Below are 27,372 nucleotides of genomic sequence, written 5' to 3'. Positions count from 1 at the left end.
ATGGAGAAAGAAGCAAGACCCAACTGGGACAACCCCATACAGTTTGTTCTGGCATGCGTCTCATATGCGGTCGGACTTGGAAATGTTTGGCGTTTTCCATACCTCTGTCAAATGCACGGTGGAGGTAAGTGACTGACTCCTGCCTGGAGACCAGTTATGTAATAATATTTCATTTCTTAACAAGGGCTGTGCTTCTCAGTAGCCTGGTCAACTGTTATATACAGATACCAGGTTCACTTTCAGCTAGACAGATTGTCATGAGAAACACAGCTTGAGCTGAATAACCAGCTTTTTTCATTCCACTAAGACACAGCACTCATCCAGTTTGATCTCATTATAGCATATACACTATTATGTGTTTTGTCAGTGTCAGTAATTTACAGTACTGTATTATCCTTGTCTGAACCATGGACTTTGCACCACAAGGTACTTCTGTCTTTACATATTGCACAAAATTTTAAATAAATAGTTATAAGTGGTACAGGGGAACATATTATTCACCACTTTATTGACTTGTTGCCAGTAATCTGAGTTATGCAGAGGGGCTGTTTCTGGCCTAAATATCCAAAAGACTGAATGAGTTATAGACAGTTAGTTGACCCAAAGTTGAGACCAGCAGTGAACTTATTGCAGGTCATAAAGGAGGGTAGAACCGGAATTAGTTGACATACAGCATGCAGTGTTATCTACAGACTTTACACTCTAATTGCTGCTGTAGCACCACAGTCAAGTGATAAGAAACAATAATAAAATAACATGAGTGAGTAAAAGTACAGATTTCTCACCAGAAAAGGACTTCTGTAAAAGTTAAAATAACCTCTTTGACTATTACTTGAGTAAAAGTGTCTGATATTTACTCTACATTTACTTTTCCTAAGTAAAATGTTGAAAGTAAAAGTACAAGTTAATTCTGTTAATAAAAAAACACTCAGAATTTTGAGAATTATTATTTATTTCTTCATAACATAGACCACCTTAAAATGGAGTGTAGAAAAACAACTTTAATTCAGTCTATATAAAACCCTGTATTACAGTACAATATAACACTGTGGTACTGTGAGTAGTACAGTAAAGCCATATAAGCCACTTTGTCACTTACAACAAGTGTGTTTTTCCGAGCCTATTGCAAATAGTGCAGAATCCTCAAATCAAATGAGTGCTAAGGATATCTGAGCGTCTGAGCGATGGATTGTGAGCAGCACAAGGAGCAAAGTGAAGGAATAGCACTCAATTAATTATTCATAGGTGCTTGTTATATACGAGTCTTAAATCAAGACTGTTTTTTTTCCAAGTGCACCTCTGCCTTTAATTTTTTATTTTCTTTATTAAAATACAAAAAAGTTAAACAAAAATACAGGATGCAGATCCATTTATTTAGTTAAAGGTTTGGACGTTTTATCTTCAAGGAGGTCCTTGTGTCCTTAAGTGTGTTGCTGCCATGCTAGAAAAAGAAAAACATTGTTTCCTGTTAAAATAACTTGTATCAACTTATCATCAACAAAAGAAGGATAAGGTGACTGAGGGGAATTCTTAAAAATTGTAATGGACATTTTTTTCCCACAAAATAAAAACCATAGATTTAACAATTTCCTCAGAAGGCTAAATAACAATAACATAATACTACTGAGGGGGCTACTAATTGTCAAAAAAAAAAACCCCAAAAAAACAGTACACAGAAATATTGAACTGAACTGTTTGGAAAAACAGTAAGGAACTGTACTTTATTTATCAGAGTAGGGGTATGGCTGGGGCAAAATGCCGCCCCTCCCTTCACCATAAATTACCACATTTCTCAGTTTCAGACTGTGATAAAGAAACCTTTTAAACCCAGTTCTGAGTACAAGGCCAACACAAAATGTAGATTTTTTGGTGAGACATTTTGACTTAGCTAACAGAGTCTGGCTGCAGTTTGCTTAACATCTTTACATCAGCAGCGCATGTGACTTCTGTGCATTTCTGGCCCATGCTGTCAGATGGACTGCTCCATTTCACAATAAGTGAAGGGGGTGGGGTAACAGATGAAGAAGTTGAAATGTGCTTAATTGAAAAAAATCCTTAACAATATTGCCAGTGATATACGTCAGTAAATAAATTGCTTCACTTGGGCCCACTTAAAGGTTATACATATAACCCCCACCCCGCCCCCCCACCCCTTGGCCTTGGGGGGCCCAGGGTCATCTGTATCCTTTAACCCCCACTGCCTGCTCATTAGGTTCTTAAGTGTCCTGAGGAGACAGAATGTGTGCAGATGACAGAGTTGGTGTGTTTTTATTGGACCACTGCACAATGAGCACACATCTGCTGTAATTACCGATGAATTAGCCTAATGTGTAACTTCTGAGCAGGAACCAGCAAGACATGCGGCTGTCTGCTCTCAAGGTTGGATGAGGATGTTTAAATACATTACTTCGGTTCAGCAACACCACAAAATGTACTTACAGTATTTTGGGTGCAGAAATTGCAAAAAAGCAATAATAAATCCAGTTTGCATTTCCTGAAGAAAGTCTGTGTGGAAGCTGGAGGCTGCTTGCTGCTGCTGTGTTCAACTGTGGCTGCTGCCAGCTGCAAACTGCGGCTACAAAGGCAAAATCTTTTAGCGCCACCTACAGGTGACGTACCAAATGCTACAGACCTGATTAGCATTTCTATCTGTACAGCTCTGCTGGATTTGAGTAATAATGTCATGAATAACATTATGAATACCAAATTACATTCATGTATATTTTTGCAGAAAAACTGTTGGAGGTCAATGTGTGCGCTGTTGCTTACTAAAGCCAATAATATGGTTGTATGCAATTAATATATGTCTGTGTATCAGATCTCAAGAATTTTGGTCCAGACCAAAATGTGTATGTGGCAGAATACCTTAGCTGCATCCCATAAAATCGCAACTTCCAGGGTTTGATTCCAGCCTGCAGATTTTTGTTGCATTTCAACTCTCTTTCTCTATCTCTCTGCCTCCCTGTCAAGCTCTCTCTCTCTCTCTCTCTCTCTCTCTCTCTCTCTCTCTCTCTCTCTCTCTGTCTGTAGTATGGATGCCACTGGACTCTTTGAGTGGGAAAATACTAAGTCAAAGAGCTAAATAAGAGGAAACTTAAAGACAGAGTAGACACACCATTGAGAGGTAATTTAAAGGTCTAGCATGATGAAAACCCTGTATGGTGCATGCTATACAAACCACCATTAACCAAAAAGACTGGTGATTTATTAAATTCAATCAATTCAGTTTTATTTATAAAGCACATTATCACAAATTACAATTTGGCTCAGAGGGCTTTACAGCATACCACATCCCTCTGTCCTCAGACCCTCACATTGACTAATGGAAAAACTCCCCCAAAATAACCTTTAACGGGGGAAAAATGGCAGAAACCTCAGGAAGCGCGACTGATTAGGATCCCTGATTTATAATGGTGTGTTTTACATGGGACGGTGAGCGCTTTTGTGTCTGTGTTCAATGCTTTGGTTTCAGGTGGCTGCCCATTTTGCTCAGTTAGACTATTTTTCATTGCTTTATACAATATTCTCGATTAATATCCTCATTTGGAACACTTAGTGCTTTATTGTTGTCCTTCAGAGAGAAGTTAACTGAACAGATGTTTATATTTGTTTTTTCTTATGGTATAAAAAAAAGGAAAAAGGTCAACTGCTGAACTTCCGTTTTGGTCAAGACAAATTTGTAATTAACCTAAGTAGAGACGACAGAGGGCAGAGGTGATGCCAATTTCGTTACTTTTTGATTAATGGTGGATAGTGGTTTTTGACCAATCTTGCGTAATTTAACAGAGATGAAAAGAACTGTGTATCTCAGGCTAACAGTGTTGTGTACAAATTGTAGTATTAATAGAGTCCAAAACCAAAGACATTACTGTTTTTCACATCATGCAAATTAGCAAAAAATGCATCATGATGGACTTCTATGACCCAAGAGGCTGTCTGGAAGAGCACATTGAGCTGTGTGTGCCAAATCTCAAGTCAGTTATTCAGGGGGTGAGGGGCATGGCCTTACCAAAATTGCAGTTTTGGGGCGGTCATTCTAGCTCCAGCATTAGGCTGATAGGGGTCATATGTCTTGGGAAGCATTTTTACTTAATTTTCAATTATTGAACCAGCTTACATGTTTTTAGCTCATTCCAGTTCAGAGCAATCTGAGCCATGACAGATGCCACCACCTCAAACTCAGTGGGGTTCCATCACTGTGGGGCTCTAACCCTCATGATTGGGGTCCGTGCAGATTTTTGAGCATTTGGATACTCCAGTTCTCATGTAATGAGAAACAAAACTCTTAATTTTCTCGCAAATAATTTATCATGGTTCTGCTGTTTTTGTTTTGTTCAGATCTGGAATAAATCCCATGTCTATCATTGTCTGTCACATAAATGGTGCTAATAAACCAGACATGTCAAAATGCAAAGATCCAGATCACCTACAGCATGACAAAAGTGGAATTTCAACTCTAATCTTTGCATTATAAGACCTGGGGCGTCTGGTGGCTCAGTGGATACAGCAGCGCCCCATATACAGAAGTTGTATCCTCGCTGCAGCGACCGCTGGATTTGACTCCAGCCTCGGCCATTTGCTGCATGTCAACCCCCCCCCCCTTCACACTCACACTAAAATTTAAAACTGGTTGTAACGGTGTTCTCGATTTAAGCTTTATTTATATGCTGTTGCTATAGCACAGATATATATTGAAACTCAGGAACTTTACTGGCACCAGTATTTCAACATTTTGACAACATTTTTAACAATTACAGATGATTCAAGTGCCAGTCATGACACAACCCATTAAACGTACCAAAAATTCACTATGCTGCCTAATAAGCATAAAAACAACCTCAGCGTCACCACCCCATCCATCTTCATGCACATCGGTTTTCTTGGAGCCAGAACAGGAATCACCACACAATAACGTACAATAAATTGAGTAGTTATAAGCTACCATTATGACTGCTATTGATGGAATATTATGTTTTATGTTGTTTATATTTCTTCCTTTAGGGGGGTTTTTGATTCCATATTTCGTCATGCTGATTCTGGAGGGTGTTCCCTTATTCTACTTGGAGCTTGCCATTGGTCAGAAGATGAGTAAAGGCAGCATCGGGGCATGGACGGCCATCAGCCCTTATTTGGGAGGAGTAGGTGAGAGCTGACTAAACTAACTGATGCAGCTGTGCATCATTGCAACTTTGGGACTCTGAATCCAGATAGGGCAATGATGACAGAGCCTCCTCACCTCTCTGGGGGCAAACAAAACCCCAGCATATTGGATTTTATGAAGCTAGAATTGCAGCAAACATGGTAGAAAAGTGGGACACAAAGTGTTACCACTTCATACTGATCTGTCAGTGAACTGCCAATGCTTCTGGTAATTTGTATGGTTACAATTTCTGCCTGAAACCCAGTTTTGTCTTTTCGGTTAACTAAGCTGGCTTGATTTTATTGTACCATTGCAAATGGTCACTAGGCGAGCTTTCGTTAACCCTCACCCTTAACCCTTGTGCAAAGTGAAATTGCAAATATAAAATATGTCTAATGGAAACATGTCGATTTAGAAAAATCATCCCATTTATTGCAAAAAAGTTTTTACCCTTGAATGAGGTGGTATTTCAGGTGATTAGAAAAATCCATATTTTGCAAAACTGCAATGGAAAGACTTGAGCTTTTCTAGGTTACATGATGGTATGGCTATGTACTTGTCAGTAGGGACTGGCTTGACGGGCATGATGCTGCAGGTGCTAGAAGAAGTGTTACTACATCAAATAACTCTTCAATAGTTTAGCGGATCATCCAGAAGTTTTGAATCCACAATTCCTCTTTGAAATCATGAACTATCACCTCTCAGAAATCCCTCATACATGGCCGCAAGGGGCTCGCCTTTCCATTGTCGCTCCATAACATGCTGATGTGGCCTTGGATAGGATATAATGACGGCTAGTGCGGTGGCTGCAATAGAAATAAAGGTGCTAATGTTTTGAACATCCATCAACAAGCTTCTCAGATTGTTATCACCAGAGGAGAAGTCACAGAACATCAGTCAGTGAAAACGCAGTCATCTCACAATTGTGTTACATTGACATTTAGAAAATATTGCTTATGTTTTGCGCAAATCTGTAAAGGAAACCTGCCTTTACAACATCTATTGCACGTCTGTCCATCCTGTAAGAGGGACAAACTATGGAAACTTCTGACTTTCTTGGGCTGTGCTCAGGACTTTGTTTCTTCACCACTGACCTCTGACTCCATTATAGACTCAAATGGATAACTTCAACTGCTAGAAATAGGAGTTAATATAACTTATTGTCAATTAATTAAAATGGGAAACAAAAAATCCTTTGTAATAATTGTTTTTCTCTCATTTTAGGCCTCGCTAGTGTTGTGACATCCCTGTATCTGTGTCTCTATTACAACATCATCAATGCATGGAGTTTCTGGTACCTCTTTCATTCATTTCAAGTGAGCTGCTAATTAACCAACTACTGTCATTTTTCAGTAGTTGATACTATGTATATATGTATATATATATTTATATGAAGTATTAGATCTGATTTCCACAGTATGATAACATGCCTATACTGTTGTGTGCTCACTCCTATGCCAGTCAGTCCTGCCATGGGCAGACTGCCCCATCAATGCCAACCGGACAGGACCTATAGAGGAGTGTGAAACGGCCACGGCCACGCAGTACTTCTTCTACAGGGAAACACTAGACATCTCTGCGTCTATTGAAGAGAACGGAGGCGTTCATACAGGCCAGGCACTGTGCCTCTTGCTTGCCTGGATGATCACCTACCTGTTCATTGTCCGAGGAGTCAAATCAACTGGAAAGGTAAGAGAACTTTATGTTCCTACATACTATACACACTGACGGGTATTCCTTATTGTACATGCTCAGGTCTAGTCTGCTAATGCAAACTGACAACTGTTAAAAAACTCTTCAAAAAATCAAGGACTGTCCATCCATCCATCCATTTTCTTGCGCTTATCCTGGACCGGGTTGCAGGGGCAACATGCGGAGCAGAACATTCCAGACGTCCCTCTACCCAGCAATGCTTTCCAGCTCATCCTGGGGGACCCCAAGGCATTCCCAGACGAGATATGTAATCCCTCCAGCATGTTCTGGGTCCGGGGCCTCCTACCAGTAGGACATGCCCGGAACACCTCCAACGGACCTCCAGGAGGCATCCTGATCAGATGCCCAAACCACCTCAACTGGCCCCTTTCTACACAAGCTCTACGCGGCTCCACTCCTCCCGGATGTCTGAGCTCCTCACCCTATCTCTAAGGCTGAGCCCAGCCCCCCTGCAGAGGAAACTCATTTTGGCCGCTTGTATCCGTGATCTCATTCTTTCGGTCACTACCAGGAGCTTATGACCATAGGTGAGGGATCAAACATAGATGGACTGGTAAATCGAGAGCTTCACCTTCCGGCTCAACTCCTTCTTCACCACAACAGTCCGGTGGAGCACCCGCATTACTGCAGATGCTGCACCAAACTGCCTGTTCATCTCACACTCCTTTGTACCCTCACTCATGAACAAGACCTCGAGATGCTTGAACACCTTTGCTTGAAGCAACAACTTTCCCCCCACCCAGAAGGGACAATCCACCGTTTCCCAGAGAACCATGGCCTCAGATTTGAAGGTGCTGACTTTTATCCTGTCCGCTTCACACTCGGCCGCAAACCGCCCCAGTGCATCCTGAGTGTCACGGTGTGATGAAGCCAACAGAACCACATTATCTGCGAAAAGCAGACATGCAATTCTGAGGTCCCCAAACCAACCCCCTTTCTCCTCCCCGGCTGCGCCTTTAGATCATGTCCATTAAAAATCACGAACAGGATCAGAGACAAGGGGCAACCCTGGCGGAGGTCAACACTAACTGGGAACGTGTTTGACTTCACTCCAAGTATGCGGACACAGCTCTCACTTTGATGATACAGGAGCCGGATGGCATGCAGCAGTGAGGATGACGGTACCCCATACTCCCGCAGTACCCCCCACAGGACTCCCTGAGGGACATGGTCATAAGCCTTCTCCAAATCCACAAAACACGTGTAGATTGGATAGACAAACCCCCATGCCCCCTTCAGCAGCCTTGCAAGGGTAAGGAACTGATCCGTTGTTCCACGACCAGGACGGAATCCACATAGTTCCTCCTGAATCTGAGGTTCGACAATCAGTCGGAGCCTCCTTTCTAGCACCCTGGAGTAAACTTTACCAGGAAGGCTGAGCAGTGTGATACCCCAATAATTGGAGCACACTCTCCGGTCCCCTTTTTTAAAAATGGGAACCACCGTTGACAGCTCCGCTCCAAGACATATGGCCGCAGATCCACGTCCCCAGAGCTAGCCTACGAAGCCAGGGGTCAGCACGTCTGGGGCCCCACCCCTGCCTGCTGCCCAGCACACAATGCACCCGGCCCTAATTTCCAATCCCACAGGTGGTGGGCCCACAGGGTGGTTCCAGGGCGGTGGTGGGGTGGGGGGGTGACCCTTTACTGGGCAAGGTAAACTCTGCTTGATTTGGCCCTATCATCAGGGTCTTCAAAAAATCAAGGACTGGGAATACATTATATCCAATGTAAAAAAGAAATACATCAAAACAAATTAATAATACATTCCAGTACATTAACTAAATTCTACATTAGGGAAGTAATAACTGTCATAGCATTTAGTTTATAGAAGTGACATTTATGGAATGGAACTTAAGGCATATTCATGTTACCAGTATCAACTGTCTAAAATACTGCACATTAACATTAGTTAATAGAATAAAACAACTATGAGTACACCCAACAGACTAACTACAAAATATGTGCATTTTAAAAAATGGTGTAGGAACAAGTGTTTTCTTTTGACCAGATGAGAAGAATGATTGTTGGGACTGATGAACTGTCCAACATATAGCACCCCCCACACACAGATTTACTCACATATTTGAACGTTTCCCCACACTTTGCTGTTTGGCTCCATCTCTAGGTGGTGTACTTCACAGCCACTTTTCCATATGTGGTCCTCCTCATCTACCTGATCCGCGGTGTGACACTTCACGGTGCCATCAATGGTGTCAAATACATGTTCACACCAAAGGTAAGATTGTGTTTGAAAAAATAAAGGTCTCTTTTGATAGTAAAGTGTGCCAGCCTCTGGCTGAGAGGTTAACTAACAAATGACTGTATTAATGATAGAATTACAAGACATTTGTGCCTTATTTGGTTTAATACCATGGACAAGTAAATATCAGTACTGGCCAGACATTGTTTTTAGGTGACAGGTTGCTTTTAGATGTTGTCCAGGGCCCTATGTATTCTGTTTAGATTTTTTTCAAGGTTCCGTTTGAGCACATTTAGTCATCCGAAAGAGTGTCTTATCATATAGTGGATAAAATGAATTTGAACAATTCAGAAAGAAAATATTCACATTTTAATGAGTATCAATGGATTTGATCACTTATGTTCCAATTAATTAATTAATTTACAGGTCAGAATACAGCGGCACTTTGCAAGGGCTGGTTTGACCATGGAGATAAAGTAATGGCTAGCGCATGCAGAAATGTCACTGCCATCACTCATGTCTCTTTGGTCACACCAGACAACATTAAAATTTAAAACAGACACAGAGCAGAATGAAGCATCAGAGAGAAGAGCACTACAGAGTTAGATCAGTCTCTGTAGCACTGCCGCCAGCCCTGACTGATGTGCTCTCTCTAGATGTGGTTGGGGCAGAAGACAGCTCTCGGGCCAATAACTGGACAAAAGTCCTGGCTGCTACCTCAGCTTGAGGCGACAGTCAAACAGTCATTATATTTACTATAACTTCAACTTAATTGCAAGATGTTAACGTAACCTTATTAGCATGTGGAAACGCTAGCATAGCCCGTTGGCATAGTGCGTTAGCATACAATGCTAGCTGACGCTATTATAGCTCGTTAGCTCATGACGCTAGATACACAGTTAAACCGCGTAACTATATGCACATTTCATACAATTCTCTAACTATCTGAGCAAACCTCACAACTTAGGAAAATGAAGTAAACCTGTATAATGTTTCACATATGCTAAGTGCATCATCACCACCGGATGCCATGTTCACATTGAACGGCAACCTGTCTGTCGAAGCAAAATTTACATAGTGGCCAAAAGTGGAACTACAGCGTCACGTGATGCACACTGGCCCAGAAAGACTTTTCCCCGTTTGTTAACATTGGGAAAGAGACCTCCTTAAATCACTGGATAATTTTTTTTGGGACATGTTGACTTTTCAGAAAGCATTTTTTTATAGCCATTATTAAAAACATTAAGTCCTAAAGACCTAAAATGCGCTATTTTCCGAATCAAGATTTGGAATTCGGTCTTTCTTACACAGGACAGGCTTCGTACTGGCAGTAGTAATGGATATTTTTGCTGTAATTCATCAGTTTTTAATCACAATTCATCATTTTTACCATTTTACAACACATCCATACGCTGTTGGCTGTAAAGCCTGTAATATGGACATCTTACCGTGTCTGTATCAGAGACCGTATATAGAGTCTACGGTCTGTATTCAAACTGAGCCATGGATGTATTATGAGGAAGTCTGGATACAGCCGTCGGGGCAAGGCCTCGTTCATTCCTATGACAGCTGCTCAGTGGCGCATGAAGCAGAGAAAACTCTTTTTCCGGGTTTAGAAAAGTGTAAAATACCCGGATCTACTGGCCCATAGAGCATGCGTGGAAGTGATTAACGACAGCCAAACGCATCCGAGTCTCCCCGAGCAGTGACTCCAACTCACTGGCTCGCTCACACAGATTACCCGAGTGCTTGAAGCGAACAGCGCCGGTGCACGAGCATTCCTCTCGTAGTAGCTTAGCTTATTAGCAACAGCAGCTAATCGGCGGTATGACGACAGCCCTGTTGGTTTTAATATTTACGTGATTATCAGATAATGGTATATTTCTCTACACATACACTCTCTCTCTACACATACACACACACATATACATACAACATCAGGGAATCATATCGTAATCCATCCATCCATCCATTTTCTTCCGCTTATCCGGGGTCGGGTCGTGGGAGCAGCAGCCTAAGCAGGGAAGCCCAGACTTCCCTCTCCCCGGCCACTTCGTCCAGCTCTTCCCGGGGGACCCCGAGGCGTTCCCAGGCCAGCTGTGAGACGTAGTCCAGCGTGTCCTGGGTCTTCCCCGGGGCCTCCTACCGGTGGGACGTGCCCTGAACACCTCACCAGGGAGGCGTCCTGGAGGCATCCTAATTAGATGCTCGAGCCACCTCATCTGGCTCTTCTCAACGTGGAGGTGCAGCGGCTCTACTCCAAGCTCCTCCCGGATGACCGAGCTTCTCACCCTATCTCTAAGGGAAAGAAACTCATTTCGGCCGCTTGTACCCGTGATCTTGTTCTTTCGGTCACTACCCAAAGCTCGTGACCATAGGTGAGGGTAGGAACGAAGATCGACCGGTAAATCGAGAGCTTTGCCTTTCGGCTCAGCTCCCTCTTCACCACGACAGTCCGCATTACTGCAGATACTGCACTGATCCACCTGTTGATCTCCCGTTCCATCCTTCCCTCACTCGTGAACAAGACCCCGAGGTCACCATTTTCCGGCTGAGAACCATGGTCTCGGATTTGGAAGTGCTGATTCTCATCCCAGCCGCTTCACACTCGGCTGCGAACCGATCCAGTGAGAGCTGAAGGTCACGCCCCGATGAAGCCAACAGGACCACATCATCTGCAAAGAGCAGAGACCCAATTCTGAGGTCACCAAACTGGACCCCCTCAACACCCTGGCTGCGCCTAGAAATTCTGTCCATAAAAGTTATGAATAGAATCGGTGACAAAGGGCAGCCCTGGCGGAGTCCAACCCTAACAGTAAACGAGTTCGACTTACTGCCGGCAATGCGGACCAAGCTCTGGCACCGGTCATACAGGGAACGGACAGCCCGTATCAGGGAGTCCGAAACCCCATATTCCCGGAGAACCCCCCACAGGACTCCCCGAGGGACACGGTTGAATGCCTTCTCCAAGTCCACAAAGCACATGTGGACTGGTTGGGCAAACTCCCACGCACCCTCGAGGACCCTGCCAAGGGTCCAGAGCTGATCCACAGTTCCATGACCGGGGCGAAAACCGCATTGCTCCTCCTGAATCCGGGGTTCGACTATCCGGCGGACCCTCCTCTCTAGTACCCCCGAATAGACCTTACCAGGGAGGCTAAGGAGTGTGATCCCCCCGTAGTTGGAACACACCCTCCGGTCCCCCTTCTTAAAAAGAGGGACCACCACCCCAGTCTGCCAGTCCAAGGGCACTGCCCCCGATGTCCACGCAATGTTGCAGAGTCGCGTCAGCCACGACAGCCCCACAACATCCAGGGCCTTGAGGAACTCCGGGCACCTCACCACCTTTTGACCACCTCATATCGTAATCACGGAGAAATTAAATTAACAGAATCGGAATGTGTCTTGCCCATAAAAATGTAACAAAAGGTGGTGCTTGTAATATTGCCCCGTGTTTTATCACACAGCTCAACTTTAAAAAATACTACGTTCAGTACCTTTTAGTAACTGTCACTAATGCTCTGCGCTGCTCACTGATAACCGGTAGTTTGAATACAGATCGTATACTGTATATACGGTCTCTGATACAGACACGGTAAGACAACCATAGTACAGGCTTTACAGCCAACAGCGTATGGATGTGTTGTAAAATGGTAAAAATTGTGAATTGTGATTAAAAAATGATGAATTACAGCAAAAATATCCATTACTACAGCCAGTACGAAGCCTGTGCTGTGTAAGAAACTCTTAGAGTTACATGCGCGCTCTCACGGTAGAGTCCCGCGGGTCCGATGCGCGTTCATTTTATGTCTGGAGAAAGACCGAATTCCAAACCTTGACTCGGAAAATAGCGCATTTTAGGTCTTTAGGACTTAATGTTTTTAATAATGGCTATAAAAAATGTGTCCTGAAAGTCAACATGTCTCAAAAAAAATTATCCAGTGATTTAAGGAGGTCTCTTTCCCAATGTTAACAAATGGGGAAAAGTCTTTCTGGGCCAGTGTGCATCACGTAACACTGTAGTTCCACTTTCGGCCACTATGTAAATTTTGCTTCAGAGGGTGGCGCACTTCCTGAGGGCTTGAGCAGCTCTCATAGGAGTGAATGAGGCCCCGCCCCCACGGCTGTATCCAGACTTCCTTATAATACATCCATGATGTATAGTGCTGTGCGGACGCATTCATATGATTGGCTGAAAAAACCCACGTGGGGTACATTCGTGTGATTGGCTGAAAAGAGGGCAACATCTGATTCCTGTTGAAAAAAATGCATTTATGGATTGAGACATGGCAAGGAAGTCTCAAAAAGATTCTCACAAATCCAGTGAAGTTCACAAATCGCAACCAGTTTGTAAATGCAGATTCAACAATTTGTAAATAAATGTCACAACATACATATATGATTTAGATGAAAATTGCAAATTCTTTAAAATAGAGATATTTGGGGATTTATATAGAATGAGAAATTTGTGTGTGCATCAAAAAATATTTGTGTGTTGAGAGACATTTATATATAAATCCCAATATACATTTGTGAATCCTTCTGTGTGCATTTATTCATTATGAGACTGATCTAACTCCATAGAGCACAGGCTTGTATTTACTGGTGTGAGTTAACTTTAAAAAGTTGTGTGTGGAGGAGCTGAGGAAGCAGCGTGCCCAGAAATGACATCAAAACATACCAGCATAGTTTTCTTCTGTAGCTTGGGCGTTAAATTCCACAATATTCTGTATTTTGTATTTTATTCATTTCATTATTAAATTCCACAATGTTTTGCACACCACAAAAATCTTAGGGCCCTAGTTGTGTTAGTTTGTTGTGTCAGAACTTTGACGCTTTCACAGTGTTTTTTCATATCAAAAGTAACTGTATCATTTTGTTCATTCATTCATTGTCCATAACTGCTTGTCCTGTATCATTTTGGTCACCTAATAATGTCTTGTTCACCATTTGGTTGTACTAAAAGACACAAGTCGGCTGTTAGTTTTTTCCAGCAAAGACAATTTGTTTTAAGCCTTTTCTCGGCTAGCATCCCAAATAGAATCACAGTTAACATGAATTATGGATGCACCTTGTTGCTGGTAGAGGTGAGTGTGCATTGTGCCCTCGGGTTCTTAGTCGGATAAACCCCTCCCCCCTCCACAGCTCCATTCTCTCGTCTAAATTTGCTCAGTGCTGACAGCAAAAACACCAAGATGGCGACGGCCAAAATACCAAATTCTAGGTTTCAGAACAGTAGTCCACAAACCAATGTGTGACATCACAATAGCTATGTCCATTATTTATACAGTCTATTATAGCCAGACAGTTATGTACCTGCGAGGCCTCTGCAGAACTATACAAAATATTTAATGAATTCTTAAAATGTGTTTTGTAATGTTTTGTGCTTGTGTGTCTGTCTGTACCTGTGCCCATATGTACATGTGTGTTTGTCTGCATTCAGATGGAACAGCTTGCTGACCCTACTACATGGATCAATGCGGCCACTCAGATCTTTTTCTCTTTGGGTTTGGGTTTTGGGACACTCATAGCTTTTGCCAGTTACAACCACTACAACAACAACTTTGAGAGGCAGGCCATTGTTGTGTCCTTCATCAACAGTGGAACCTCCATCTTTGCCAGCATTGTCACCTTCTCCATCTATGGGTTCAAGGCAACCGTCAACTATGAGAACTGCCTGGAGAGGTGCGTGATTGTTTTGTACTAATGTGTATCTGTCATTGTATTCTTACACCGGTGTACATGTGTGCGGACAGATACTGTATATATGTGTAATCTATAGCAGCAAGGGTTTCTTTTAAAGATGACATAAGCTAAAAATACAGAACAAGGCGAGGCAGATACATAACATTAAAACAAAATAAGAGAATACAATATGAGGTTGTAAACAGAGGAGCATCTGTAAGGAAGTGGCATGTTTAGAGGTGTAAGCCTAACTGTCTGTGTATGTGTTATCTATGAATATGTAGTTGTGTGTTTGGTTGCAAATATGTGATCTAGATTTTAAAAAAGAAGGATAAGAATTTTGGAAGGGCTGGATAAATTAAATTCCTTATTTTTCAAAAATAAAAAGAAGGAATATATTCAGTTTACATTAAATTAGACAAAAATAACAAATCCATAGACATACTTTAATTAGCTCAAAATAACTGTTTCTATGGCCCCATATGACTTTGTATAACATATCACATTTTAAGGTTAATGTATTTACAACTGCTTGTACATTTTATCTTTTTATTCTCAACACAATCTGTAAGTATTTTCAAATCATCTCCTGAACAAACTAATTACATATTTTGCCTGGTACAAGTAAGCAAGTGGATATTGAATCAAGAGATTATTGTTATTGTTTACCCCAAAATGTACAGAAAGGCCAAGGTTTATGTTTAAGCCTAATTTCTATATAATGCAATAATGAACAATATTCGGGAGGTAGTGAAGGACACTGCTGTGTGAAAGTCAGTGTACTCTTCATCTAACAGACCGTTTTTCCCCTCTTCCAGGACACGCTTACTGCTGCTAAATGCTTTTAATCTAGCAGAGGACACCATCAACATAGACAATGTCTGTGATTGGATTGTGAAACTCAACACAACATTCCCGGAGCAGTTTGCCAAAATCGCCAACAAACTGGAAGACTGTAACCTGGAGAGTGAACTAGACACTGTATGTTTCCCACCATTACACCAGTCTCATATGTAGAATAATCAAAATATTAAGATAGAATAAGATAAGATTAATATTTATAGAACAGGAATACAGTTGATTCACACAGATTGTAAGAAACACAAAAACATTTAAAAAGAAACAGTGCAGAAACTTAATAATAAATTGCCAATTATTGGAGAAGCTCCACTGCCTGCCATAGTAGTAATATGGTATGAGCTTTCAGTTGTAACTTAAAAGACAGAGAGTTAAAACAAACACTGCCTTTGAAAAAGGAGTACTTTGGTAAACTGGACTACACAAGACCTGAACTACACCAGCCATTTTGCAGAATGTACTGGTTCTTATATGAAGAGTACTAAAAATATCTAGTAAGAATGAAGCAATGTGGAATGTCTTTCTGAAGGCAGTACAAGCTCCAGAAAGTTTTTTTTTGTTTGTTTGTTTGTTTTGTCTGAATAGGTGCTTCATATCTCATGGTTTAATACAAGGGGACAGAGACATCAGGAATAACAAGTAATACAAGTCCTGATTGAATCGGGAACATCAGTGTCTTAAGCCCATGGGCCACCACAGTTTAGAGACGGACCTGAATCTGAATATGTTATATGGGAAAGAAATAATGCAATGAAAACATATATTACTTCTACCTGAAGTTGAAAACAGAGAGCCACAGCGCACTGCCTCTCTGGTTCCTTTGAGACTTCGCTGTCTCATTTTGTTTCCAGACAGGGTGTGCAGCGACAGAGAAAGAGAGCACAAGTGACAACAAGCATGAGCGGAGAGAGCAAATGTGTATCTGCCATGGATCTATTAGGTATGTGCCTGTGATGGTGACAGTGAGAGGAGCAGAGAGTATGACGTTAAACCAGCCAGTTGCTGTTTTAAGTGACAGAAGTTAGCCCTGAAATTAGCTAGCTGGGTTAGCTTCCCACTGGAAACTGACAGGCTGCCTTAAGCTGGACTGGTAAGGTCGACCAGCTTTTCTCATTATAGTGACACTTCCAGCTGCTTCTATGCAGATAATGGAGAAATGTCTGTCTGCTGAGTCTCTCCTGAGTTAGTGAAACAATCATTGATCTGAACTCAAATGTATTTTGCTGTTATTGATACAGTAACTGTTATGTATTGTTGCAAAATGTGTTACACAGTGATGGCTGCACCACAAAGCTTTCATTGTTTTTCAGTTCACTTGTATTTAAAGTTAAAGGTCATTCAGCGTTAAACATAAACACCAGCGTTATTGTTCAATAACTACATGACATTCTAAAGGCCAATGAATAATCATGTTAAATAATCGTGATTTCCTCTAAATTGCCCTTAGGTGTGAATGTGTGCGTGTATGGTTGTCTGTCTATATGTGTCGGCCCTGCGATGGTCTGGCGAACTGTCCAGGGTGTACCCCGCCTTCCGCCCGATGACAGCCCCCCACCCCCCCACCCCCCACCCCGTGACCCTTACGAGGACAATAGGTTACAGAAAATGACTGACTGACTGACTAATCGTGATTTCAATATCAATCAAAATAATCAGGATTATTATTTTTGCCATAATCGAGCAGCCCTATTATTCACTGAAAACAATTATGATTAACATGTCTGTATGCCAGCGATTATGTTTCTCCAAACTTATTCATGTCATCATGGAAGACAAAAAACATAAAAATGCCCTTCCTGTTCACAACAAAGGACTTAAATTTCACAGACCCTTCACAGCAGGAAGTAGGCTGAGAGCTGACTGTATGTATTTTATTAACCCGTTAGATCTGGCCCCCCTCCAGGTCTCGAGTCAAAAACTCTCTTTATTTAAATATGGAGAAGATCTCAGCAACCACAAGGCCCATATTAACCATGACCATAATAATAATACACCAGAGAGTTGATGTTCAATTTCTCTAGTACTTCTTAAGTACACAAACTGCATAAAGACAATACAAGAATTGATACATTTCTTTAATATTTATTTTATCTAGCTTCTGCTGCCAGTGGTTCATTTGATATCGTGAAGAGTGAGGGAAAGAGACGAGCCATCTTTAAAAATGGGCGCATACAAAAAGATATTGATTTTTTGTATTGAAAGTAGGGGTGTGCGATATGATGATATTAGATTGTGAAGAATTACAATGTGTCCACGATCAGCCATCACAGAGAGACTGTTGTATCGTGCTGCAGTGCACATTCTATCTGTTGTATTTCTATGCTCATACATGCGATGCTTTGAAACTTTTTGCTGGACCACAGAATGTAGTTTGGCTCTGAGAGCGGGCGTGGGCAGCGCAGCCTCTGCCAGTCACACAGGGACGTCCATTCCCGGGTCTGAGCAGAACTGCAGAGGGAGGATGTGTTAATGATCAGGGAAAGCAGCTTCCCTTCGTTGTGTGACTGTATTTAACATTATAAGTGTATTGTTCTGCATTTCAACATATCTTAGGGTTGCCAACTCTCACGCTCCTGGCGTGTAACACACTCTTTTAGCGTCAGCCTCACGCTCTCATGACGCCAAGGCAAATCTCACACCACAACACTACTACAGCAGAAGTGTTGAACAATCATGTAATGCAGTGAAGGACTGACTGTAGAATACAGCTGATTATTTGACAACTGAGCAGTGTTTCATCATCACTGATCAAACAGCTGATTGTCTAACAGCGCAGCGCCGTAAGACCAACAGGCAGAGCGGAGCTTCTCCTCACAGCACCAAAATGTCTGAATGAACCAACAGACAAATATTCAGAGGTGGAAAGTGAGTTATTTAGACTTCTAAAGACTATTTTGTGTTAGTTTCAGGTTTAGTCAGACTTTGGATGAAGTATTTAGAGTGCATCGCTCTGTGTCTAATCCAGCTGCTGGCACTGAGCACTCATTATTATTACCAGGGCCAGACGTAGTGATTTGGGGGCCTGGGGCCACAGGCACATTGCCTTATTTTCAACCTTTCTCTTAATTTATTATGAAATATCCCTAAAATGTGTCTTCAGTATACTAAGTGATAGTAAATAAGTCCCTGAAGGAAAAAGTTTGGGAACCACTGTACACGGTCCAGCCATATACTAGGTTTTAACTTAGTCTTGCTTTTTCTCAGCTGAAGCACACTATTTGCTAGTCCGTTTCATGTCTTCCCTACAGATACACAGATAAACCAATCATAGCAAACCCCCTCCCCCTTTATTTCACCAGTGGGAAGTCATGGATGAAAATGAAAACAGTTTGTCCACCCCAAAAATTCTACATATAATAATAATATTTTACCTGACAAAAGATATGGTTCCCATTAAAACAGTGGGAAGTAGAATTGCACACACAGATTAAAATCTGTTAAAAAAGGTACTTTGGCCTAAATGTTCTGTTATTCTTTTTTATTTTAGGGCTAAATTTTCTAAATTGGGAAATTAGCTTGGTTGTAATGTTCAGTAACATGCACAATAGCCTTAAAATCCTAAATAAAAAGAATTGTGATCAAATCGTGATCGTGAGTCAACCTTATAAAAATCATGAAATGATTTTTCTGATAGTTGAGTAGTTAACTATTATGTGTGTGTGAATGGGTGAATGTGCTTTGAGTGGTCAAAAGACTAGAAAAGTGCTATACAAGTGCAGTCCATTTACCATTTAAAAGAGTTACAGTCCCAGTGAGCTTTAGACAAAGAGCCACAGGCGTATTACAGTTTACCTTCAACACATCATCAAGGTAAACAGTACCTTATGCCAAACTGTCCCGATGTGTGCAAAATCATTTGCACTGTGTGCACAGTAGGGATTTTTGAAAGGGAAATTGAGAAATGTAAAACAAGAGGCAGTGAGACAAATTAGTCACCATGGACAAAATGTAATGCAGCCACAAGAACTGTAGTGTTTTGATTGATGTGTCCTTCCCTCAAGACCCCATCACTTCTACCTGGTAGAGCAAAAAAACGTCTGAATGCAGCAAATATATTCCTGTACAGATTCCATTCCAGTCATAAAGTATTTGTCTCTCTCTTTCATCTGTTTCAGGCAGTAGAGGGGACAGGTTTGGCCTTCATTGTGTACAGCGAGGCCATTAAGAATATGCCATTGTCTCAGCTATGGTCAGTACTCTACTTCATCATGCTCCTGCTGTTGGGAATGGGCAGCATGCTGGGCAACGTCACTGCCATCATCACCCCACTACGAGACTTCAAAGTTGTTTCCCACATAAGCGTCGAGTTGCTCAATGGTGAGATCATAATTGGAAAATGTTGCCATCATCATCTGCAGAGATTTGCAGAAGTCCTGTGTCATCTATTTTTCACACATATTTATTTCCCATTAAATAGATCAAACAGAGGTTGCTTATACATGTAGTCATTCCCACACCCCAAAAATGTGCTAAAAATCCAAGCAAATCTCTCTGTGTTGTTGCTGCTTGAATCGTTTGAAATTAGCATTTTTTCCTTTATGAGCGATTATCTGCACTGCACACTGTGAATGGCATCACAGTCGAGAAGTGCTGCTGATTGGTTGGTTTTAATGTGAATCCTGGACAAACAAGTTGGTCACTGATCCAGGGACAACACTTACTTGGTGATTTGGTGATTTCAGATTGTACCTGTTAGACATACAAACATGCTCATTGAGCTCACTGCTTTGAGTAAAAACAACAATATCAGCAAAAATGTTGTCATGTTTGTGTGAGCTGCCCTACTCCACATCTCTTTTATCTTCCCTCATCAGGACCATGGTGGATGGACAGTACGAGCAAAATGTTAAAAAAAAAACTTGCTGACAAAAAAAACCATCTGAAACAATTGTGTATATACTCCCTCTCACACACATAAAATCTTGTTCCATGACTTCATATATACATGTCTGCTGGAACTCATCTTGTGTTACTACGCAGCCAGTATCAAACATACTAAGTGGAAATGAATGGGTATCAGCAACTGAATGCTGTGTTTTGCTTTCAGGTTTGGTGTGTTTGTTTTGTTTGCTGCTCGGCCTGGGCTTTACCACCACCTCAGGAAATTACTGGTTCACCATGTTCAACGACTATGGAGCTAATTTCTCCCTACTGTTCATTGTCCTCATCGAGGTTGTAACTGTCAGTTACATCTATGGAATTAGAAGGTTTGTGTATTTGTGAGTGGTATGCCTTCAGTTCAGCTTCTGTTTTGGCTCAACAGGTGGCTAGTACCATGTGTTAAGTGCAAAATAATCAGCAATGCTCTTGCAAACTATATAGATTAATACTGTATTTTAATACGTTATCAACTCATTTTAGGTTTGAAAAAGACATAGAAGACATGCTCGGCCATCGTCCCAACTGGTACTGGAAGTTGATGTGGGCAATAGTCAGTCCCCTTCTCCTTATCACCCTCTTCGTCGTATACATTGTCAACTACATCAGAGGAGGGACACCCACCTACCAAGCATGGAACAAAGAGTTGGTGAGCTGAGGCTTTTTTCTTTGCCATTACTCAGGTCTTGTACATACTGCGTTTTAATCTCCATGCCAGTGCAAATGTGTGCATGCACAGAGGGTTACTTTTTGCCAGAACCTAGTTCCAAATTTCCAAATTGCATCCGTGCAGCCTTAATATCATATCCAGGGCTGCCAACTCTCACATTTTTAGTGAGATGCCTGCTTTCAGCTTCTGTCATGTTGTCACACTACCCAAACTAATGCCATTCCAAAAAACGGGGTGCCACAAAGCCACTCTTTAATGAAAAATACAGTTATGAAGATTGTGTAGGCTATTCTTGCAAACAGATATTATAGCTCTCAAGTAATAAAATTGTTAAAATCATGATTATTCTCTAAATTTCAATAGTTAATAAGCTTTAATTGCGTTTTTAATTGCATGTTTACAATTCCATTATTTCGCATTTTAAAATACTTTTGAAGTCAATATTAACAAAGTAAAGCAATTCTCGCCAGATTATCTTTATTGGGACTAATGTTGCTGACTGCTGTTAGCTGGTGTCTAGTCAGTTTCCACCCATTTCGCAGCACTGTAGTGAATTTCTTCCATTTGGTTTCATCTACAGGTCTGTGAAGATTCTTTCATGGCTTAAGTGATGCAGTTGTCCACTGACATTAGTCTGATAAGCTACACCTGTGTGCTCAGCTTGTAGGTGGGCGCTATCTCAATTTTTTTAGGGACCCCTATATTCAAAAATATTCAAATACAATAGGAGAAAATAACCCATTTATACTGCATGCAATAAACTGCATGGGACTAGCATAAAGTGGCTGTGTCTGTAAAGGGGAGACTCATGGGTACTCATAGGACCCATTTTCATTCAGATATTATGAGGTCAGAGGTCAAGGGACCCCTGTGAAATGGCCTTGCCAGTTTTCCATTGCCAAAATTTATCTTACGTGTTTATTTGACAGAGACAAATGCATAAAACAATGCTTCATAAGAAATACAAAGTAGATGCTATGCATACAGGTTTCTGGCCAAGGCTAATTTGCAACCCCGTCCCTGGTTAGGCTTCCAAAATTTAAAAATTTGTGTTTGTGTGTGGTCAAGGATTTTTAACTGCACACTCAGTGTTCACAGACTTGCTTCAGTTTCAGCCACTTCTTCGTATGTGAGTTAAAAACCTCGAGTTCTGTCAGTTTCTTGAGTTCAGATGGTAATGCATTCCATAGTTTTGTACCTCTCACTGAAAAAAGATGATTGGCCAAAGGTTGTTCTACATTTTGGTGGAAACAAACAGTTTCTACTTACTGCACCTCTTGGTCTGATTCCACTGTTGTGTTTTTTTTTACCAGTTCAAAGAATATTCCTGGTGCAAGGTTGTTCACACACTTAAAAATCAGTTTTATGAATGAAAAATTAACAAACTGTCAAAACTTAATAAATTATATTTCTGTCGGATGAGGCAGTGATGCCTGAATCTGACAGATATCTGTTCCATTATTTTTAATGCCTGTTTATATAAAGACTTTATATAAAGACTTTTATTTAGCCTAACTTTGGAGCGTTATCCAGCCCACTAACTGACAAGCTAGCATGACATGGTACCATTGGATTCCTCAGATCTTCTAGTTTCATATGACATCAGAATCATCACTCTAGCATTAAAATCCTAGTACAGCTTTTTAAAGACAGAAATGTCGGCCAGGATTGCCCACTTTTAATGCGACTAAAAAATAATTAATACATTATGTACAAACTTTAATCTTACCAGGATGAACATGTTAATCCTGGTAGCCCTAATATACAGATGTAATATTTTTTGGCAGTGTCTGGCTGGACCACGTTACCAGGGGTCTCATTTATATCTGTACAAAATGAGGCCTGAAAGAGGTGTACGCCACTTCCCAAACAAAAGTTGTGGTCTCCTTAAAATCATTTGACGGGAGGGTTAGGGTAAGGGTTAGGGAATGTGCACACCTGTTTGGAAATTCTGACCTATGCATACGTACCTTTTGGAGACAAGGATTGGGCAACACTGATAATGAGGTGGGGAATTGAAGCCGGATAATCACCTCCCTGGCTCGAGAGACTTTGAAGTCCTCCGTAAGGGTGCTGGTGGGGAGTAGCAGCTTCGTGGTATGCCCATACAGAGAAATGCTGCATAAGGACTGGGGAAGCCCCAACTGTTTGCGGAGGTACTGGATGATGGTCTTTTCCAATGCCTCCACTGCTGTCAACGGTATCTCATACACAAGCAGTGGCCAGAGTAGCCCAAGCAAAACTCCATGTTGGTAGATCCATGTCTTGATCTTCCCTGGGAGCCCTTATTTGTGGTTTGCAGTGAGCCATGCTGACAGTTAGCTCCTGGTGTGTTGGAGTGCAGCTATGTCTTTCAGGGAGCTGTTGAAGATCTGGGTCCCTCCCAGAGTGAAGTGGAACAGGCTGATCACACTCCCCCTTTTCAGGACCACAGACCTGGACTTAGCTGGCTTGCCCATAGCATGAGTCATTCTAGACCTTGAGGGAATGGATGGCACCCAGGAATGGATGTTGCTGTCACTGTAAGGTCATATATGAATGCTATTATGGGTGGTTGTCAGGTACCAGATCAGGACTTTAGGCCTCTGCACTCCAGCTCTGCTGATTTGACAATCATGTTCATAACTAAAGAGAAGAGGGACACTGAGACCATACAGCCAGTTATTATGCAGTTCTCCAACTGTTGCCAGGAGGATGTCAGTGGCCCTGATGAGACTGTCAACCTGAAATAGTTGTGATATTCGAGGATGACATTAAGGATTTTCTCCGAAACATGATATCTTATCAGTGCTACCTCCATGTGCTTGTGTGTGATGGATCCATAAGCATTGGCTGGATCAAACCAGACTGCCGCAAGGTCTCCTCCGTTTCCTCTTGCCTCTTGGATCAACTGAGTCCCCTGTCCAATGTGTTCCAGGAATCTGGGTACTCCTGAGACTCCTCCCTTTTGTACTGAGGTGTCTATGTCCTTCAGGATGTTCCAGAGACGTGCTAGGAGCTTTTGGCACTGTTTGTATACTTTGTATGGAATTTTGCTTGGGCCAGGGATGGAATTTGCTCTTGCAGCCTTTACTGCTTCTTTTACCTCCTTCAGGGTGGGCTTGTAGATGTTGAATTGGATCTCTGGTTCTGGTTCTAAGAGGTACATTGAAATAATTTTTTAGTGTTTCTGTATAAGTTGCAGTATACAGTCCATGCAAGGCCGTTTTGGCTTAGATATAAAGTCAAATGCTAATAAAACATGATATGACAATTTGAAAATGTCAGTGTGAGGACCAAAAGTAAAAGCAGAGAATGTTTTACTCTTACCTATAACTCATTCAATAAGCCAATAGTCAACGGCCAAAGCCAAATTATGTGAGTAAGTATGTGCAGGAGAAATCAACTGACTGGGACTTAAAGAGGCTGTTGTCAGACAAGACTTTTTCTCAGTTAGGAATGTAAGAGCCTTAGGTCAGTCTTAATGTTACACAACACAAGTCCCCCCCAGGCTATATAATGAGTGTGAGGTAATCTCAGGTAAAAGAGGGCAATTTTGTACTTGAAATGGAGAAGAGACTGGCAGTGATTGCTTCTGTGGCCCTTGAAGCAGCTTTAAAAAAAATGTTAAGCGTAATTATTTTTCAGTGTGTCTTGATGAAGATTGGCTAAAAACAAAGCCAATGTGCAAGTACCAGAAACTGCAGTTCTGCTAATGGCCACTTGAGGCTGACTTCAGAACAGAGTCAACCCCCATAGACCCCCATGTTAAAATGTCCAACTTTACAGAAGAAATAAACATGTTTCCAGCCTGGTACAAAAATGGTTTTGGTCTCTATAGCTAATTTCAATAGTCATGACAACTGTACAGGGAGTGAATTCTTCAAATCCATTTACATTGCATAAAGACCCAAAGTTACGCATAATTAAGGGCAGGGCCACTTTGAGTGACAGGTTGTCTGTGAGCCGTCGCTGCAGCCTATGAGTCAGATCCAGCCCTCACTCCACCACAGCTCTACCTTCTCATCTGAGTCTGACCTCTTCTGTCTTCTGTCTCCAAAAAAACGAGATGACTGCAATGCCGAACTCAAGGCTTCAAAACAGCAGCTAATTGTATGAGGGCCTAAAGTACATTAACATTTTCTAAAAAGCAACCTCTTGTGGTTGAGTAAATACAAATGTCCTCCCCTAGTGCGTCCTTATGGCACTGCAGAGACTTTAAAGAGAGGAGGTTGAGGTGGATGGTTGGAATGCAAGTTTTCTGATTATTTTAACCTTGACAAAGAAATTTCCTAAATTATAAAAGAAGTTTTTGCTCCCCAGACTTCCGTCTTCCATCTCTCTGTCTGTCCATCCATCCATCCATCCATCCATCCATCCATCCGTCCATCCATACATGAATCTGGGTCACAGGGGCAACAGGTTTAGCAAAGTTCTCCAGACATCCATCTCCCGAGCAGTACTTTCCAGCTCCTCCCAGAGGACCCTGAGTTGTTTCTAGGCCAGATGAGACATATAATCCCTCCAGCGTGTTGTTGGTCTGCCCTGGGCCTCCTACCAGTTGAATGTGCCTGGAGAACCTGGGACAGGAGATGCTGAGGTTGAATCCTCATCAGATGTCTAAATCACCCCCTTTTTAACATGAAAGAGCAGCAGCTTTACTCCAAACTCCCTTTGGATGTCTTCACTTTTATCCGCAATCTCCTTCTCTCTGTCACTTCCCAAAGCTCATGACCATATGTGAGGGTTGGGACACGGATGAATTGGTTAAAAAAAGCTTTTTGTACCGGTTCCATTCCCTCTACACTTCAGACAGTCTGGTGCAACACTTCATCACTGTGGATGCCACACCAAACCACCCACCTCAACAAGAATTGGACCCCTGAGATACTTGAATTCCTTCCCATGAGGCAGTAACTCTATCCAGCCTGTTGTCATTTGGAAGTCGTCAAATATGTAAGCGCTGTCAGTGCTTTCACTGTACAAGCGTGACGCCAAAAGCCACCTTCCGCATCCTGGGTGGTGTCAGATAAGAACGTGCCAGGGCACAACCGGTGGCATTGATCTACATAGGCAAATACCAGGTGTGTCCACATGCAACCCGCACGGGTGACGTCACTTCACGTGTGCATGCAGTGCAGAAAAATGGCATCAGGTAAAAATAATGACGTAATATAAGAAGTGTGAGAGTGCGAGAGGGCTTGTAGCGGACGGGAGGGGTGGCTTTTCTTTTTGTCTGTTTTTCTTTTTTTCTACACCTTATGGTGTACTTCTTTTGCCTAAACCTAACCATCTGTGACTTTGTTGCCTAATCCTAACCACGATGACAGTACGCGTTGGTTGCCATGTGCTCATGTTGTGTGAACTTAAGGACCGTCCAGTGTCATCCAACTATGTGCATTTGTTGACACAGTAACAGCCTCTCGGAGCTTAAACAGCTGATGCTGAATGATACCTAAAACATCACAAGGAGATGCAGAAGGTCACTGACAGAGCAGCACCATTTGACGAATTAGGATGAGAATGTGTTGCTCTATCCTAACCTCTGGCAGGGAACTTGGGAGAGATTTCTCCAGAGTTAACCAGACTTAATAAACAATAAAAGTGGAAAAGTCTTGCTTTTGTAATGACCATAGGAGTCTGTTTGGAGCCCATTTGTGGTCTAGGTATGAGGGCTTGATACATATATACACCACACAGGTGGTGTGAGCAAACTGCACTGCGCTGGCTGACAGATGATTGTTTGAATATCTGCTAAAATGTCTGAGTAATGAACTAACCTGTGAAGAAAGGTGTTAACTGTACCTGTTGTTCCTCAGGGTAAGACAGTGGTGACGAATTATCCTGTCTTTGGTCAAGTCTTCATCGGGCTGCTGCTAGTGTCGTCAGTCAGCTGTGTTCCCCTCACAGCTCTGTATGCTTACTACAGGAAGAGGAAGCATGGAAATCAACTGAAGAGGGAGCATACTGTCAGCACAGTGTCTGGTCATTAACCAGAGGATGAAAGGGACTGGCCATCCACCATCACCTGCCTTCCTACAGACCTGAATGTCTCTGTCCTTTGGCTAAATGCAGCAAAAAAACAGACTTTGTCAGAGTTAGATATTTTCAGGGGAATGTACAATTTTCTCAGTATTAAAGTCACACTTATGATTCCAATCAATAACCTCTACACTGAAAGAAATTCAAGATCAAGTTACCTATGAAATATGATATTAATATAGATATAGTTAGTTCAACTGCTAAA

At 41.9% G+C, this 27,372-nt stretch overlaps 1 protein-coding gene across 1 annotated transcript; it reads left to right on the top strand.

Moving 5' to 3' along the window:
* On the top strand, positions 1-27,264 carry LOC121945613 (sodium- and chloride-dependent transporter XTRP3-like). The gene is made up of 11 exons (XM_042489881.1): positions 1-124; positions 5,002-5,142; positions 6,365-6,456; positions 6,602-6,829; positions 8,981-9,091; positions 14,499-14,740; positions 15,559-15,721; positions 19,714-19,915; positions 20,646-20,805; positions 20,960-21,125; positions 26,945-27,264. Exons 1-11 carry the CDS (start codon positions 1-3, stop codon positions 27,116-27,118), a joined length of 1,803 nt encoding a protein of 600 aa, XP_042345815.1. The 3' UTR covers positions 27,119-27,264.
* Positions 27,265-27,372: the final 108 nt, after the last annotated feature.

The sequence above is a fragment of the Plectropomus leopardus genome, chromosome 7, assembly GCF_008729295.1.
Source record: "Plectropomus leopardus isolate mb chromosome 7, YSFRI_Pleo_2.0, whole genome shotgun sequence".
In the NCBI taxonomy this organism is placed as follows: Eukaryota; Metazoa; Chordata; class Actinopteri; order Perciformes; family Serranidae; genus Plectropomus; species Plectropomus leopardus.
The sequence above is the reverse complement of the archived record's forward strand: the minus strand, read 5'-3'. Positions and strand labels throughout refer to the sequence as shown.

What these genes read in the sequence shown, in the direction of transcription:
- LOC121945613 (XM_042489881.1), top strand. Translation starts at nt 1, where the DNA reads ATGGAGAAAGAAGCAAGACCCAACTGGGACAACCCCATACAGTTTGTT. An exon ending in CCCTTATTTGGGAGGAGTAG is followed by an intron (nt 5,143 to 6,364) that starts GTGAGAGCTGAC and finishes CTCTCATTTTAG; the next exon opens with GCCTCGCTAGTGTTGTGACA. An exon ending in TACATCTATGGAATTAGAAG is followed by an intron (nt 20,806 to 20,959) that starts GTTTGTGTATTT and finishes AACTCATTTTAG; the next exon opens with GTTTGAAAAAGACATAGAAG.